Raw genomic sequence first — 18,710 nt, forward strand, 5'->3', positions numbered from 1 at the left:
AATAAACCAATTCAGATAAATACAAATTGTGACAGATTCTATGACAAGAAATAAGTTGCTGAGGAACTTGAATGAGAAAATGGATAGAATAATTTTAAGTACCATGGTTTTTGAAGTGGTCACCTCTCAGAAGGTGATATTTGAACTGACCTGAATCATAAGTCAGCCATGAAAAATGCAAAGAGGAAGAAAATTCCAGGTAGAACGGGCTTGGTTTTTCTGAAGCACAGACAAGAGAATGGGATGGCTGAAGCATAGTGAGCAAGAATAGACAGCTTTTTTTTTTTTTCTAATTATAGTTGTATTAGTTTCCAGCTTATATCAAAGTGATTCAGATTTTTTTGAGGAGGTTAAGAATAGACATCTTTTAGCATTTAATTCCCACTCCAGTACTCTTGCCTGGAAAATCCCATGGATGGAGGAGCCTTGTGGGCTGCTGTCCATGGGGTCACTAGGAGTCAGACACAACTGAACGACTTCACTTTCACTTTTCACTTCCATGCATTGGAGAAGGAAATGGCAACCCACTCCAGTACTCTTGCCTGGAGAATCCCAGGGACGGGGGAGCCTGGTGGGCTGCCGTCTATGGGGCCGCACAGAGTCAGACACGACTGAAGCGACTTAGCAGCAGCAGCATTTAATTAGGGCACTAACAAAGAAGACACTGATTGCTTCTGGGTGTAATCCTTCTGCGGATCATCTTCAGTGGATAGTAGGAACCGCCTGTATGTTGACCATATACACAGTTCCATCTAGATTTATTTCTATATCTATCTGTATATACCGAAAACCACAAGTGCACACTATAAATTCCAATCTAAACCCATAGGACCCACTCAAGATCTCCCACTTTTCATTTGTACCCTCCTTTCCTGGCTCCCACTATCTTCAATATATTTATTTGCTCGCTCCATCAATCTGTATTGCAGTCAGTCTCCTGGCCATGCCAGGTGGGTGTGTGTTTGGCTGTCTGCAGACATTAGCCACCACTGGGCTCACTCCTGGCTCAGTCTAACACACTGCTTGTTTGGCCCCAACGTCCACCAGGGTGAATTATTTAGAAAGATTTGGTAAACAGTAGAGATTAGTAGAAATTTTGCACAAGATTGTACTGAAAGGAAGACACTAAATGGTTTTGAGGATCTTTACAGCATTTCACTAGCCTCTCTCAGCCTCCTAAACATCCCTACTTTAAAATAAGTATAAAGAGTCATCTTGTATGTGTGTACTTCCAGACATGTAAAATATTCAGCCTTGTTGCCTATTGTTTGGTTTTTTGTTCCATCAAGTTAACGTTATAATTTAAAAGTTAAATTGGCATTTCAATGTCAAAACAAATACCAGCATATTTTTCACTAATGTATATCTGAGTTAAAATTTTAAAACTGTGAAAATGCACATGTTTGTTTTGTCAATGAGAATAGCAAAATGTTGAGCTTCAAATCAGGTATAAAGGTTTTATATGCTAAGATTTAAATGGCAATTTCAGACATACCAGTAAGGTAACAATGGCCCAGCTCACTGATAGATGCAATTGATAATGACACAGTTAAAATTCACTGTGGGTGTTACAACATATTGTCAGATCATAGAACCCAATAATGACAATCAATATATAAACATTACATTTTTTATTTCAAATCCATAGATATAATAAATTTAAGCTCTAAGCTGAAACAAATTACTTTACTTTCTTACTATATATAATTTTTATAATAACAGCAAATTTTAATTAAGTTTGACCCTCTATCCATTTTATATCTTCATTTCTGACCCTCAGTATCCCAGATGCATTTTTTTTTCTCCAAACAACCCTGATATTAATCTACAATGTTAAATCCTGAACTTTAGGGTAGTCATTGAAAGAATCACAGATACTATTGCTTTAGGATTTTTACTGAAATTATATTTGACATAAAGGGAACTAATACAGAAAATAAATTATATGCTGTCCTTCATTTCAAGGAGGGGGGAATGGGTTAGAGTATCAGGAATTTCCAGTATCAGAGACAGCATCTTTAACCCATTGCCAACTATAAGGGAGTGGTCAATGTTCTAGTATAGTTCTCTTAAAAACTTGTAGGATACCTATAAATGTAATTAAGCTTTACTCCATTAAACAAAAGCCTTATCCACACTTTCATAAAGATAAGTTTTTTGTTTTGTTTTTTTACATTGGGCTTCTGCTAATATGCTGAAGAAGATTATTTTTAGAATCTTCATTGTTTAAATAAGGGGCTCAGTAAGACACACCACTAAGCTACATAGAGGTTCTTTTGTCTGAATGAATGGTTCTTGGAAGCATTATCTAATATATGTTGGAGGTCTTAATATGGATTTTATAGTCACACCTCATTATCATCTTTAGATCATGTTTTCCTGGTAGTTGAAATTTGCCTTGAAGAGATTTCTTAATTTTTGCATTGTTCAACATCTGGAGAGACTGAAGTTTAAGAAAATATTTTATATTCAAATCCATTAAGACCTGGCTTCCTCATATTTAACAGTTTTTCTCTCTTCTTTTCCCCTATAAACAGAAAGAAGGTGCCAGAATACAATGCACAGAAATATCTTCAGCTAGATGATAAAGTTCATTAAGTGCAGTGTTTTCCTTTCAATATTATCACAGTGTTGCTGAACTTTTCACTGCAACATACTAAGGATCCAGGTTTATTCCATTTCTGAGAACACCGTTTCCTCACCTTTCTTTCAGCCATTACTGACAACCTCTTCAAGAGCCATAAATCTTCATGGCTACATTTTAATGGACATGTAGAAATTTGTACTATAAATATTTTCTCCTAGAATGTATCTCATGTAGGAAAACGAAAGGACTTGATGACTTCAAACTCCAAAATTCACCAGGAGTAAATGACATTGTTATGAGTAACTGAAGAAGTCTTGTTTTATGAACTTAAATATACCCATTCCATTGTGATCTGTGTGTTATGCAGCTGCCTCGCTTCAGAGAAGATCTTGTTCTCGCAATACATCTACCCGTTTTGGAATACTTCAAAGCGAGTGTGGATATTTAGAGACTTCAAGTGTTCAAAAACCAGAATCAAGTGATCATCTTGTTAATAATAGTCAATAAAGTTACAGCTGGATGTTTATTCTCTGCTAAGTTTAGACATTAAACCCCATTCAATTTTATCTTGATTAGACAGACTGAAAATCATATGTATGCATACAGTTAGTCTACATAGACAATTTAGCTAAGATCAGCAATTTTTGAAGGGGATTAAGTCAGTGCAAATGGGGGGGGGAAAGTGACTCAGAAAAGAAAGAAGAAAAAAAAAAGAATACCATATGTTTGACATTGAAATAGAGCCTTATATGTATTTTTAACTCAAGAAATTTACTTACATATAACCTTATTTTTACTTAGTACTGTGTTGATAGAAAATGATTGTGTACACTTCTGTGATTAATCCTTAAAGAGGAATCAATTGATTATCATTAGGTTTTAACTATGTAACCCATTATTAAAGGGAAATTTCTTTTGCTTTAAAACACTGTTACTAGTCAAACAAAATAGGACATTTAAAAAAATCACTTAATGGGCAATTTCTGAAAAAGTTTTTATTGAAAATTCCCTTTTATCCAATTAATGGCACATCTTGATACCAAAGTCGCTCAGTCGTGTCCAACTCTTTCCAATCCCATGGACTATATACAGTGTCTCAGCTGGTAAAGAATCTGCCTGCGATGCAGGACACCTGGGTTCGATCCCTGGGTTGGGAAGATCCCCTGGAGAAGGAAAAGGCTACCCACTCCAGTATTCTGGCCTGGAGAATTCCATGGACTGTATAGTCCACGGGGTTTCAAAGAGCTGGACACGACTTAGTGACTTTCACTTCATTTGATACCAACCCACTTTGTATAAATTATTTTTTTTGCAGTAAATATAATATTAGATGGAAAAGATTGTCAGTAACTTGATATTTTTAAGCAGAAAAATACTACCATTTAAATTTGCTCTGGTAGGTGAATTTTGTATGGGGACAATATGAAAAGTAGCTTTGGGGGACTTTGTGGAGATATTTAATGGGATCAAGAAGATTTATTCCATATGTCCCACAGGTTTTTTATGCATAACATGTATTACAATTTTTTCTATTGAAAAGGCATAAGGCAATTGATTTTTGATGCTATTTTAAAGTTACTTTGCAATAAAATTTTGAAAAAGTTTCTAATCTCAGCCTTGGCATATGCATGTTCTACTCCATAATAGAACCAATACTTTCTAATCCTCATAGAAATTTTCTCTTCTTGCCTTGTTATTCATCCTTTAAAAATTTTACTTTTACTTCTTATCACTTTTGCTCCCTATTATATCATATTAGGTACCTTACCTGAGATGGATATTCAGAGAAGGGTGACTGACCCTTATATCTAAATTTATCTTTTTATGTTTCTTTGGGTTTTATAAATTGAGAAATTAATTGTAATGCAAATATCTCTTTGGATTGAATTAGATATTAATCCATAAAAGAAGCCGACCTTAGTTGATAACAGTAAGTTTTAACTTCTTGACATCTGAATAACAGGCCTCCAAGAAATTAAGAAAACAGAAGTAAATATTGAAGCTATAAAAGAAAGATGGTTGGATAGTTCAGAAAGGTCTAAAATTGTACATCCTGATCTCTGAAGACAGAGTCAGATGAGGAAGTATAGCAATGAACGGAGGGACAGAGAGATCTGACACGGTGAAAAAGATGTCAAAAGAGAAAATATGAAGGATGTTAGGCCCCAGAGACAAACATTCACCTAGGTTCAACCCTCGCACCCTCCCCTGAAATAATACCATTTTCTCAAAAGAATTCATTCTTCCACACTGAATACAACATGAGTAGGATCAACAAAACACAGCAGTTGGATGCGATGGCTGTGGTCAGGGAAAACCACCCAGAGGAATTCTGGTGAAGCATGCGGCACACAGAATTGAACATTCCCATTTTTTTCTCTCTCACAGGTTATCTGAACCAGATGAATAACTCAAGTCACTCTGTCCTTCAGCCTTCATTCCAAGGATGCATGCAGCTCATTCAAGTGGATGATCAACTTGTAAATTTATCCGAAGTGGCGCAAAGGAGGCCTGGAAGTTTTGCGAATGTCAGCATTGACATGTGTGCCATCATAGACAGGTAAGTGGTTTGTCTTCCTACCTCAAATTGCCAAACTTTCAAAATTCATATTTTTGTTGTAGGACAAGTTAAACTCTGAAACGTATAACTCTATATGGGGCAAGGTGGCAGGAGCCATTGGCCATGCCTGTGGTATATATTTGTGATACTAGAAGTGATGTTTATATCAGGGCATGGTTATATATGACAGTCTATGATGTCATATTAATCCATTCAACCCTCCTTGGTGAATGTGATCATTTTGCATCTAATTTTGCAAGTGACAGCTGGGAATGGAATTCAGTTTATTTTTAAATAAACTATGCATATAAACTGGAGAAGGCAATGGCAACCCACTCCAGTACTCTTGCCTGGCAAATCCCATGGACAGAGGAGCCTGGTAGGCTGCAGTCCATGGGGTTGCTAGGAGTCGGACATGACTGAACAACTTCACTTTCACTTTTCACTTTCATGCATTGGAGAAGGAAATGGCAACCCACTCCAGTATTCTTGCCTGGAGGATCACAGGGACAGGGGAGCCTGGTGGGCTGCCGTCTGTGGGGTCACAGAGTCAGACATGACTGAAGCGACTTAGCAGCAGCAGCAGCATGCGTATAAACTATGCCCACAGCAGAAATGTCCCCCTTCTCTTTGTCTTGATCATGACTCATCCTCAGTGTATGATCCCATAAAAAGCCCCCTCTTAGAGGAAAATAAATGTTGAAAATTATTGGCAGGCAATATGGGGATTTACTGAAGTAGGATATTTAGTGTAGTTGAGTCTTCTTATAAAATTGACATAGTAAAATATTACAAGATCTCATCCTTATAAGTTTTTGCAAATCTGGGGGGGGTGACTTTTTATAAAAACTTAGCTGACCTCTTACATGGTGGAAAGATACAACTTTTATATGAAATATTATGGCAGCGTTACATATACTACCATAAGATACGTCTAAGAAGTTCCTTTTATTACAACATGAAAATATTTCATTTTGAGATGTATTTCCCATAAACAAACTACATCTAACTATGGGTTGAATGTAATCTGGTGGATTTAGGTGATGGTCTATCCTATTTTCAAATCTTTTATAAGAAGATTATCTTATTCTGAAATTTTTAAAATTAATTTTATATTTTGAAAACTAAAGTTCCATAAGTCTCAGTCTGTCCCCAATAAAATATAGACCTTAAGTCTCTTCTAACCTTACTTCATTTAATAGAAGATCCTTGGGGAAGTCATGTATAGACATATAATGAATCTTAAAAATATCATCTATTATGAAATAAGCTTGCTTTATATAATCTTAATAAAGTAGTATTCATGTGAATGATAAATTAGAGTTTATGATGTCTGTAGAATGTAACTTTTTAAAGCTTTAATATGTTTATAATAAGGCATAGCATAGTGCTTATTTTTATTGCATTTATGCAAATATAGGTACTTATAGCCTAAACAGTTTATACTTAAACAGAGCAACAAACAATTTTAATAAAAATATACTCCTAAATGTTGAACCATCAATAATGATATAGTTGTTATTTCTGCCTAAAGCAAGTGGTGGTAATAATCACAAAAACTGAAAAATGCATGTTCTAAGAACAAATATTCTGATATTCTCTGTGTATTCATAAATTTTCATAATGATTTTCCATACAGGAAGATTTTCCCTCTTAGTAATAGACAGTATATGAGTCACTTTAGTACCTTGTTCATTTTCTATGTCAGTAACTTTAATGATACAATAATTTCTGTCAATAATACCCAAGTTAGTTCATCTAGCTTTTGTAAACTGGCTAGGTTTTATGGTGATGCTGTTATTTCACTCTAAACAGCATGTTTCCTGGGAATTGTGTTTAAATTGTTTGCTACCGAGGAAGTGTGGGTGAAGTTTTGAGATTTCACTGTTGTACACCCATGGCAATATTAGAAGTTAAAATGTCTCCAAAAGAATGGGTGAGATTTTGGTAAATGAACCAGGCTCTCCTGGTAAGGAGAAGAACACAAGAGACAGTGTAGACTAGGGATGCAAATTTCAGTTTGGGGCAGGTACAGGAATATACAAAGTGTTCTTTTGCCAAACTGGCATCATGCCACTGTCTGTGTTGCTGAGTGCCCTGTAGCTGACAGAACAAGAAACACATCTTTCTTATCCTGCAGGGTGCTAACCTGGAAGAGTGCCTATGCAGAAGTAATCACCTCTGATGCATCGCAAGTTTCCTAAATCCACTATTGAATACCTTCTCTGCTTGTCTTATTTTTTGAGGGCATTGACTTCTTTTTTTTTAAGATATAATTGCCCTATATCATTATATTATAGCTTCAGGTGTACAACATATATAGTGAAATGGTTACCAGGGCAGTGATTTCTGTACAGTAATTAACAGTGTATGAAATAGCAGATTTCTTTTTCACCTAAAATGTGCACAGTTCTGTCTTAATCTGAGAAGTGTTGTGTTTTTGCATGTAGAATTCAGAACTATATTCACCTTATTCAAATCATCGAGGTGCTCATTGTTGAGCACACCCTTAATCTTTCTTCGCGTATGAGAGTACCAGGGCCATTACCTTGTCTTCACACAGCTCTGACCCATCCATTACTTCTTAATGATACATCTCTGGCTCATCTCTGGTTTGGTCTTACACCCTTACTAACTGAAACTTTGCAACTGTCTTTCTACCATTTTCTTTTCAGACTACCTAAATTCTCCTTAAGCAGCCCTACACTGGCTCTTTCTTACTTTTATCCTTTCAGATTTCAGCTTGATTGATTTGAGAGCTATTTTTGAAAAAAAATTTAAAAAGGGAAAATTGAAAACAGAATAAAAAATAGAAATCACAAGTGTGATTTTTATAAAATGTTTAGAGATTGTAGGAGCAGCTGCATTGATTTTATGAGTAGAACTTAGGAAAATAATTTGGGAAGGTTATTCTAAAGGAGTTTTGCTGTGTGTGATACTGAAATATTCTATGGTTTGAATTTTTTTCTTTTTTTTTGGAGGGGGGAGTGGATTTACATGCACCTTGTTTTGTTTATTTTCTGAACATGACATTGAATCAAGGAGAGAGCAAGCATGCCAAGCTACAGAATTATGTCTTCAGTAGTGTTTTCTGAGTGCATCTATGGTTCCAGGCACTGTTCTAGGCACTTAGGGCAAATCATTGACCAAAACAAAGATCCTTGCACTTGTGAAGCTTGCATTCTGGGAGAAGGGGAGGAAGCAAAGTTGTGATAAATAAATAGTATAGTAAGTTAGTAGGAATACGTGCTATTAACATTTAAAAAAAAGTTGGGCTAATCAAGGAGGACTGGCGTTTTAAGGAGATTGGTGTTGGATTGTAGTTTAAATAGGTTGATTAATGTTAGCTTCATTCGTGAGTTCAAGACCTGAAAGAAGTATGCATGTATACTCAGTCATTCTGTCGTTTTCCGACTCTTTGCAACTTCATAGAGCCTGCCAGGCTCTCTGTCCATGGAATTTTCCAGGTGAGAATATTGAAGTGGGTTGCCATTTTCTACTCCAGGGGATCTTCCTGACCCAAGGATCAAACCCAGGTCTCTTGTATTTACCTGTTTGCGGGAGACCCAGGTTCAATCCCTGGGTCAGGAAGATCCCCTGAAGAAGGAAGTGGCAACCCACTCTAGTACTCTTGCCTGGAAAATCCCATGGCAAAGGAGCCTGGTAGGCTACAGTCCATGGGGTTGCAGAGTTGGACATGACTGAGAGACTTCACTTTCTACTTGTTTACCAGGTGGATTGTTTACCACTGCATCACTTGGGAAGCCCGAAAAAGGTAAAAGAATTCACCAATTTGGAGAAAAACCATTCCAGGAAAAAAGGCTAGTCAATGAAACAAGGCTGCCTGGCATCATCTAGGATCAGCAAGGGGCTTGGGTGGCAGGTTTGGAAGGACAAGGAGCAGACCCCCAGAAGAGGCCAAGGCAATCATAGAGGTCAGGTCCTGGAGACCTACAGGTCATTGTAAGGATCTGGCTTCTATTCTGAGAGAAGTAGGGAGGCACTGCAGGTTTCTGAGTAGAGCAGTGGCACAATTTAGCTTATAGTTTTGAAGGCTAACCCTTGTCTGTGGGAAGAGGAAGGGTAGAAGCTGGGGGGCAGTGATAGTAATCCAGGTGAGAGATGCTGTGTCCTTAGACCACGGTGCTAGCACAAGAGATAGTGTGATGTGGTCAGTTCTGAGTACACTGAGACGGTGGAGGGCTTTTTAATGGACTAGATTCCAGCCATGAGAAGAAGAGAAGACATAACCCCAAATGATTTGATAACAGCAACTGGAAGGAAGGAGTTACCATGTCCTCTGATGAGAAGGCTAGTGATAGAGAAGATTAGTCATGGGGCCGAAGGAAAAATCAGGAACTCAGTGCTGGGCATGAGTTGAGAGGTCTGTTGACATCTAAGTGGACATTTCAAGAAGACAGTTGGATACACATATCTCACAAGCACATAACTGCCGATTAAGCAATGAGATGCTGCATCTGATAAGATCATCACATTTATCTGTTGAAGACCTCTGGTTTCTTCAGCTGTATTTCATAAAGAGCTGTAGAACTGGAAAGGGAGAGGGTAGGTAGTGGACAAGAAGCCTCTTCCAACATCAGAAGCCTGTAGCTTTACCCTTTGAGTGAGACCCTGCTCTTAAGGAAGAGGACTTCATCAAACCATCAGTTGCCAGAGTGTATCTAGCAGATAATCTTGCTTCTCCTTGCACAAGTACCATCTATCATCTGTTCCTAGTGCCCTGGCATTTTTCCTTCTCTGTGGCAAACATCTCCAGGCACCCGACTCAACTCTTGTCCTCCACCCACTTCCCTCTATCCTCTTTCTGGGTGTGAAAATCTGAGCAAAAAAAGCCTTCAGAAACATCCCTATTAAAGTTAGCCTTATGCACTTCCTCCTGCAAGGGAGAACCAAAAGAGAACCAAGGGGCATCTCAGATGACGTGGAGGAGGAAGCGAGTGAGGAAAGAGGTTTGGGGGCCTGAGTAAGTCCTAGGAGGGTCCCGGCAGGTATTGGCCATAATTTTTAAACTACAAGAGTTGCTGCACCATAAGGTGGAATTTGTGAATCCCTGTAGAGCTCGTATTTGGTTTGTTTATCTATAATTCTAATTCAGGACACATCGTGTGAAGAAGCTGGTGTGAAAATAGTTTGAGTTTAAGTAGGTGGTGTTCATGACTGGTTAGACAAAATTTTTGTTTTGAGTCGCAGAAAAGACTGTTTTGCTAGCTGTGACTTCTGTATCAAACCTAAGATCACCCTCATAGGTTAGCTGCCAGAGAGAGAGAGATTTTCCTTGTCATCCACAGCAGTGATGTGTCATGGTCCTAGCTAATGACAGGTAAGCAGAAGTCAGATAAAGTGTTCTGAGAAAGCGTTTGTTTTTCTAATACAGAGGTTCCACACCAGCCCCCCGCCATTGTCCTTGTTCAAATATAGAAACCATTTCTTGATCATACAGCTCCAAGCTCCAGTGAACCAGAGTCCGTAACCACTTTCCCTCCTTTTTGTGTTGGAAGAAAAGCAACCATTGTTTGTTTAAATCACCGTGAGTCAAATATTACTTTTATCGGAGCTGAAAGCATCTGTGCTTTCTTCATCCTCCATGTCTAAAATCAACCAATACCATCATTTTACCAGAACATAGAGGAACAAATTCCTAATTATGAAAATGACTTTGAAAGAGAAGATGCTACATTTATTTTCAGATGTATTAAGCTGCATGCCAGTGATGTCCTTTAGAGATTGGAACTTGGGGACTAAATGGCTGTTTAGAGGACAAAGCAAATTCATATTGTTAATCAGCATCTGGTAGAAAAAGCAGTTAACTAGAGTCTTCTTTACCTTTTCTATAACCTCCCATGTAAATATATTAAGAAACAAAACCAGGAAATGTCTGGATAGCACAGAGAGCGGAAAAGGAAGAGTAAACATCGCGGATTAAGTGCAGCCCACAAAATTACCCCTTGAGAAACTGAGTAGACTGGATCCTATTTCTGAGTTAGTAATTAAGTCTTCATTTTATTTTTGGATGGCAGGGCGTAATCACAGATCCAGTTTTTATTTTTTAATCCAATGCGTTCTTTTCCAGAATATCTACCAAGTTTGTTTGATTTGCTTTTCCTTGAAAGGAAAGAATAAGTATATGATTTTTTATAAGAGCACTTTAATGAGAGTTGGATAGATACAGCGTGAGATGCTTCAAGACGAAGCTAATTCTGCCGGAAAGGTGAACATTGCATAAGTAGATTAATACCAAGAATTCAGAAGGCGGTCATGACTTTATACAACAAGTTTGAGATTTACAGTCCTGAGATGAAGAATGCATGTAGCATCTTTTTTTATTTTTTAAAATTGATCTTCATTTGTTCATAAGCTCCCATTTCCAGTGTATAGCAGCAAAAAGAATTGGAACACATACATTCAGGTGCCCTAATAACTATCTATATATCCATCTATATCTATATATAAAAAGTCAATATGTAATTCAAACTTAGTCAAAGCCAAGCTCCCATTTGGGGCTACTATCCCATTTTATGTGTTCTCCTTGACTCTTCCCATTTAGCTTTGGGTCAGGCCCAGGCAACTTATGTCACATCAGCAGAGGAGTGGGTTTCACTCACATGCTCTGCTCAGGCTCCTTCTGGCCTCCCCTGAGGGTGCCCTGGCAGTTTGGTCTTTAGGAGCCAGTCCCACTGCCCTGCAGTTCTTCCTTCTGGCTGTGGGATCAGCCCTGGCTTGTGCTGGGCTCAGGTTTGGGGATTGGGGTAAGAAGGTAACTCATCCCAGTTTGCCAGGGACCATCTTGCTTTCAGGATTGAGGGTCTTTGACCTAGAGAAAGCCCCATAGTTCTGAGTAAACCAAGATGGTTGGTCTCTCAAGATCTGTGTCCTCTCCAGGCAAAGATCTTCTCCTGAGTCCTTTATCTTGTCTACCGGCCATCCAAGCATTTTCACATACCCCACTGGGCCACTCAGGGATTTTGAGATCTTTCGCAAACTGTGTACAAGCTGAAATTAATGATGGTGTGTGCCTGGCTGTGGGTGTGGGGAGTGGGGATGACTATCTTAGGGCCCCCTCTGCCTCAGCTCCATATCTACTCTGTACAACTCAAGCTGACATGGGCCTCTTAGAAATCAGGTTCCCAAATGTGGAAAGGGAGGCACCGGCCACCACCGCCAGAGGATTTGTAAGTCTCTGCTCGATCCATTCAGTCAATATGCACTCACTGAGGCTCACTCGGGGAACTTTTCCTCCTGGAACTTTAATGCTAGTGGAGGGAGGTCATTGATCAGACCTTATGCTGTCCTAAGACTACGTTCCTCTCTTTTGTTCTCAAAGACAGGGCTCTTTCAATGCCAATTCACAAAATTGAATCCACAAAATTGAATCTGCTAGTTTTTGCTTTTGTTTTTTCCCCTATTCCAGTGTCCAGAGGTAAATTCTCCCAGCCCCGCCTCTTTGTGAAAAATGGCATTGATCAACTGAACCAGAAAGATAAATAAAATCAAAACTTTGACTTGAAATATCTAAAAATTATTTCCACTATAGGAAAAAGGAAAGTGTGTCTCACAAACATGGGTGTTTCTGTAGTGACACTATTTATGCCAGATTTTCTGTTGCCCCTGGATATTGCTGCCTACAAATCACCACCCAGTGGGCCTGACATCTTTTCATAGATTTCCAGCCTGACCATGCCTTCCATTCGTCTCTACAAATGTTCATGTCAATCAGACTGGTGTCGAGCTGTGCTCCTGCTTCTATTACACTGGGAAGCGTTTTGTCTTCTATCATTAGATTCTTATTAGCAAAGTGTAGGTTTCCAGGAATATCTTACTTTCCCTTCATAGTAATTATGCAAAAGTGCTTAAAAGAGGCAGAAAGTCTCTCAGATGAACTTCACATTATTCGGAACTTCACGCCTGTTCAAGTCTGACTTCATTGTGGCTCTGATCCCATCAGACTTCAAAGCAGCAAAGAACAGGTCAGCTGGAATTCATTCCCTGAGAACTGGAGCCAGCAAGCAATTTTCCTGGTGTGAAGCTAGAGTTCTTTTTAGGAAACCCCCTTCAAAAATACCCATAGGATAGAAGGTATTCAGGGTCCTAAAACCAGATCCCCAGCTCAAAATAAAAAATACTAAAAAGACTAGTTACCTAATCCAGTCGTAATTTTCTTACATGACATTCATACTGTGTTTCCTTACTGTTACCTGCTTTGTCTTCTCACCTTATCTCCGTTTACTCCCCATCTGGAACCCCATCCATTTTATATTGCAAATGGCTGTGTTCTTTCCTCCTTTGAGCTAAATTATGTATTACTGCATGCATGCTAAATCGCTTTAGTCATGTCTGACTTTGCGACACTATGGACCATAAGCCCACCAAGTTCCTCTGTCCATGGGACTCTCCAGGCAAGAATATTGGAGTGGGTTGTGATGCCCTCCTCCAGGGGATCTTCCTGACCCAGGGATCGAACCTGGGTCTCCTGCACTACAGGTTGATTCTTTGCCTTCTGAGCCACAAGGGAAGTCAAAATTATTTATTGGTAGTTTCATGGAAAGCCATGTTTTCTCAGGCTAGATCTGATTCATTTTTGGTGTTAGAAGCATGTCTCTTTGTATAAACATTCTTGGACTCCCAAGTTAACCCCGGGTAACCCTTTGGTCTTTAATTGCATTGCCAGAGCCATTTGGTTTCTTCTAGAAGGATCCAGAGAGGAGTTACCTGTTTATACTTAAACATTCAAACCATAGTCATCTATTGTAGCAAAATATATATATATAAATTCAGTGACCTAAAATATTACACACCAGGTGAACCCATGTTCAAATCAGTTGCCTCTCTGAAGTGATCTCAGAGTGGCTTTACTTTTAAGTACAAATAAAGTACTAGAGGGACAAAACTTGTTTTTAATAAGAAAATGTAGTAGAGAAATGTCAGAGGAGATAACCCTCCCAGGAGAAAAAGGGGAAGACAAGCTTGAATTAACCATTTTAAGATTCAACAGCACCCTTATTCCTCTTTGATGTATTCCATGTATGAGGACCAAAGAAAACTGAATTTGATTTTGGTGTGGCATATAGCTATGCTTTGACATTTGAATCCCAAGGAAGGCCTGGTGCATAAAAGCAATGTCAGAAAGCAGTTATGTGTTTGAAGATAAGCAGGAAGGAAAAAGATAAATAATTTTAATATGTAGCTAAATCAACTACAGAGAGATTTAAATGAGTCATTAAATTTTATTTCTTGCTTTTGATATTAGATTACCTGAAGGCTAAAAACAAAAGCAAGTGATTAAAGAATATATTTAAAACCTCTTTCTTAACAAACATTTTCTTAAGATAATTGCTTTTGTCAATTTCTTAGTTATATTGCAAAAGTTTGAATGAACTCTAAGAACTCATTTGACTACCCTACCCTTAAACTGACTTTATGGATTAATAGACACTCACTGTTTGCTTTTTAAAATGTAAGTAGTGATCCCATAGCCTGGTGGATGAAGAATTGGAGCTAGTAGGCTACCATTTTTCACTCCTCATACTCCCCCAAGTGTTGTGTGGGAGTCAAGTGTTCATTCCCAGATTCATTTATGCAAGTCATACTCATTATTGTAATAACATGCTCTAATTAAATATTAACTACACTTTCACGTAGGTAGGGACAAAAAAAAAAAATCATTTCCATTGGAGCCAAATTAAAGGGTTTTAGAAAGGCAAAATAAATAAAGCCATCAGTTTGAAAGTGAAAGTGAAGTCGGGTTCGACTCTTTGGAACTCCATGGACTATAGCCTACCAGGCTTCTTCGTCCATGAGATTTTCCAGGCAAGAATACTGGAGTGGATTGCCATTTCCTTCTCCAACCATCAGTTTAGATATGCACAAAGTGTTAGTAACTCAGTCCTGTCAGACTCTTTGTGACCCCATGGCAAATATCAAAACTTACAGGTTCATTGGTAACTTTAGTTTTCACTGCACTTAAAGAAATCAAGATTGGAAATTGAAGGTGATGGAAATGGTTCATTAAAAATAAAAAAATAAAAAAACCTGGCTGATTGGATTGTACAGTTTCAATCAGCAAGCCCATAACCAATGACTCCAGAACAAATTGCTCTGGCAAGTTGTTATTGAATTTATATGATGAAGGGTTTTAAGTTATTTAAAATGATTACAGTAAGTATCTATCTAATGTTTACTTTCTTTATTCTTTACTTCTCTAATTTGAAAAGTAAAGTAGAATTCATGTTTTTCTTTTGTGTTCTGTATTTCAAATAATGGAAGGAGAAAGTGGGGGAGGGAAAAGAGAAAGGAAGGAAGATGAAGGGAAGGAAAGAGGGGAAAACTATTAATTCACATTGTTCTTTGGTTTATTGATATTGGACATTATCTACTTTCATTAAAATAGAAATCAGGATAAAAATGAAAGAAGGCTATTAATATTTATTATGGCAGTTTAAAAATGACATTTTCTTTGAGAATTATCCTTTGCTATTTAAATAATCCACGACCTGAGAAGAAGGGGAGAGGAGTCATAGATATTTCTGTGCGAGGAAAACAGTTTTATTAAGACTTGGAACATTTCTTTATTATTATTTCACTTGTTAATGAACAAAACTACTTCCTCTTCCTGTAATTATATTTATACTACCTAAAAACTAGTTTAAAGAGGGTAACAAGCTTAAGATTTTAGATAACCTTGTCTAAATTCTGTAAGGTACCTATTGCCAAATTTGAGATAAATACTTCTTTGTTGTCTTGTGTCTATGAATTCACCGAGGAACTGATTAGAGTTTGAATTTCATTTTGTTTACATCAAAAGGAATGTTACATGAACAGGAGCAAGTGCAGATGGAATAGGTGGGAAATACGTGTGCATTAGTTTGGAATGTTGTTAAAAAGTGAATCGGGAAAAAATTGTAGCAAATTATGGTATCTGAAAAGTGGTCTCTCTTTTCAGTTGTGGTATCTTTAATCAGTAAATAGATTTATTTGCATAGCGTGAAATTCCAGATGTTTAAGCTGGTTTTAGAAAAGGCAGAGGAACCAGAGACCAAATTGCCAACATTTGCTGGATCATTGAAAAAACAAGAGAGTTCCAGAAAAACATTGATTTCTGCTTTATTGACTATGCCAAAACCTTTGACTGTATGGATCACAATAAACTGTGGAAAATTCTTCAAGACATGGGAATACCAGAACACCTGATCTGCCTCTTGAGAAACCTATATGCAGGTCAGGAAGCAACAGTTAGAACTGGACATGGAACAACAGACTGGTTCCAAATAGGAAAAGGAGTACATCAAGGCTGTATATTGTCACCCTGCTTATTTAACTTATATGCAGAGTACATCATGAGAAACTCTGGGCTGGAGGAAGCACAAGCTGGAATCAAGATTGCTGGGAGAAATATCAATAACCTCAGATATGCAGATGACACCACCCTTAAGGCAGAAAGTGAAGAAGAACTAAAGAGCCTCTTGATGAAATTGAAAGTGGAGAGTTAAAAAGGTGGCTTAAAGCTCAACATTCAGAAAATGAAGATCATGGCATCTGGTCCCATCACTTCATGGGAAATAGATGGGGCAACAGTGGAAACAGTGTCAGACTTTATTTTTTTGGGCTCCAAAATCACTGCAGATGGTGACAGCAGCCATGAAATTAAAAGACGCTTACTCCTTAGAAGAAAAGTTATGACCAACCTAGACAGCATATTCAAAAGCAGAGACATTACTTTGCCAACAAAGGTCCATCTAGTCAAGGCTATGGTTTTTCCAGTGGTCATGTATGGATGTGAGAGTTGGACTGTGAAGAAGGCTGAGCGCCCAAGAACTGTGGTGTTGGAGAAGACTCTTGAGAGTCCCTTGGACTGCAAGGAGATCCAACCAGTCCATTCTGAAGGATATCAGCCCTGGGATGTCTTTGGAAGGACTGATGCTAAAGCTGAAACTCCAGTACTTTTGCTACCTGATGCGAAGAGCTGACTCATTTGATAATACCCTGATGCTGGGAAAGATTGAAGGTGGGAGGAAAAGGGGACAACAGAGGATAAGATGGTTGGATGGCATCACCAACTCAATGGACATGAGTTTGAGTAAACTCTGGGAGTTGGTGATGGACAGGGAGGCCTGACATTCTGCGGTCCATGGGGTTGCAAAGAGTCGGACACGATTGAGTGACTGAACTGAACTGAAGTGAATTGAATCTACAGTTGTGATAAGGAGAGACCCTCTAAGTACAGTACCACATTAGACTAACTTAGTTTGCCTTACACAAGTGGTGCCTGTTAAACTTCTCTTCCAGTAGTTTCATGATCTCTGACCTTTTGGCATAGTTCCAGAAAGGCTTCATCAACATGACAATGATGTTCATGGACACACTTCAGTGAAGACCCCTTTGAGCAAATGGACATGAATTCAAAGTAAATTATTTTTTCTTGAAACTTCAAGCTTTTGAAAATTAGTAAATTTAAAAAATATATTTAAAATCTTAAAGAAAGATATATCTGAAGTTAGATGGAAGCACCCTACACAAATTCTTTTCACATGGTTGGTTATTGTAAAGTCGTCCCTCTGTGTCTGCTGGGGATTTGTTCCAGGACCCCGCCCTAGGATACCAAAATATGTGGATGCTCAAGTCTTTTATATGAAATGATGTAGTATTTGTATATAACCTATGCACATCCTCTGATAAACTTTAAATCATCTTTAGATTACTTATAATACCTAATACAATGTAAATTCAATGTAAGCAATTGTTCATACAACATAAATGCTATGTAGTTTTGCTTTTTGGATATTTCTGGAATTTTTTTCTAAATATTTTTGATCTGAGGTTGGTTGAACTTGCAAATGTGGAATCCGTGGATACAGAGGGACAACTGTATCAACTCAAAAGACATTTGTTAATCTCCCGAGAAGGTAATAACACTGGTACTGAGGTTCACAATGAGGAAATCCAGAGATGCAGGATGGGGTGTCTTCTCACTGGAGGGGTTTTAATTCAGCCATGGAGATAGGAAGCATTCATAAGAAGTTTAAGAGCTATATTAAGAAGCTTGTGCTTCATAATCATTACAGATAATGGTTTTCATAGAAAATTAATGAAGAGAGAATTGCTGTGGGCTAAGAGGCTGATGGAGGCTTCACAGATATATGTTGACCTTTAAAGAAACTGTAGCCACAGATAAGAAAGAACAGGCCAGGCCAAAGCAAAAGCATTAACAGAATTGTGGAGGAACAGATGACCATGTCATGTCTGAAACAGTAAAGTGACTGAATAGAGCAGAAAGTTTATATTAGGAATCAAGGAAGAGGTGGAAAGATAAGTCATTCATTCATTCACCTATCCATTCATTCCACAGTCATTCACTGATTTCCTTCCATGTGCCAAGAATAGATAGTGATAGTGTCCGACTCTTTGCAGCCCCATGAACTGCAGCATGCCAGGCTTCCCTGTCTATCACCAACTCCCAGAGTCCACCCAAACCCATGTCCATTGAGTTGGTGATGCCATCCAACCATCTCATCCTCTGTCATCCCCTTCTCCTCCTGCCCTCAATCTTTC

The 18,710-nt window shown here is 38.2% G+C and overlaps 1 protein-coding gene across 1 annotated transcript in view; it reads left to right on the plus strand.

The window, feature by feature from the left end:
• The window catches only part of CNTNAP2 (contactin associated protein 2), a 2,308,807-nt gene that overhangs the window by 1,308,160 nt on the left and 981,937 nt on the right, over window positions 1-18,710 (plus strand). Inside the window, exon 10 of the mRNA XM_025292067.3 lies at window positions 4,976-5,147. Coding sequence (XP_025147852.3) covers window positions 4,976-5,147 — 172 coding nt within the window. The remainder of the gene's footprint in view (window positions 1-4,975; window positions 5,148-18,710) is intronic.

This window comes from Bubalus bubalis, chromosome 8 (genome assembly GCF_019923935.1).
Source record: "Bubalus bubalis isolate 160015118507 breed Murrah chromosome 8, NDDB_SH_1, whole genome shotgun sequence".
NCBI classification, from domain to species: Eukaryota; Metazoa; Chordata; class Mammalia; order Artiodactyla; family Bovidae; genus Bubalus; species Bubalus bubalis.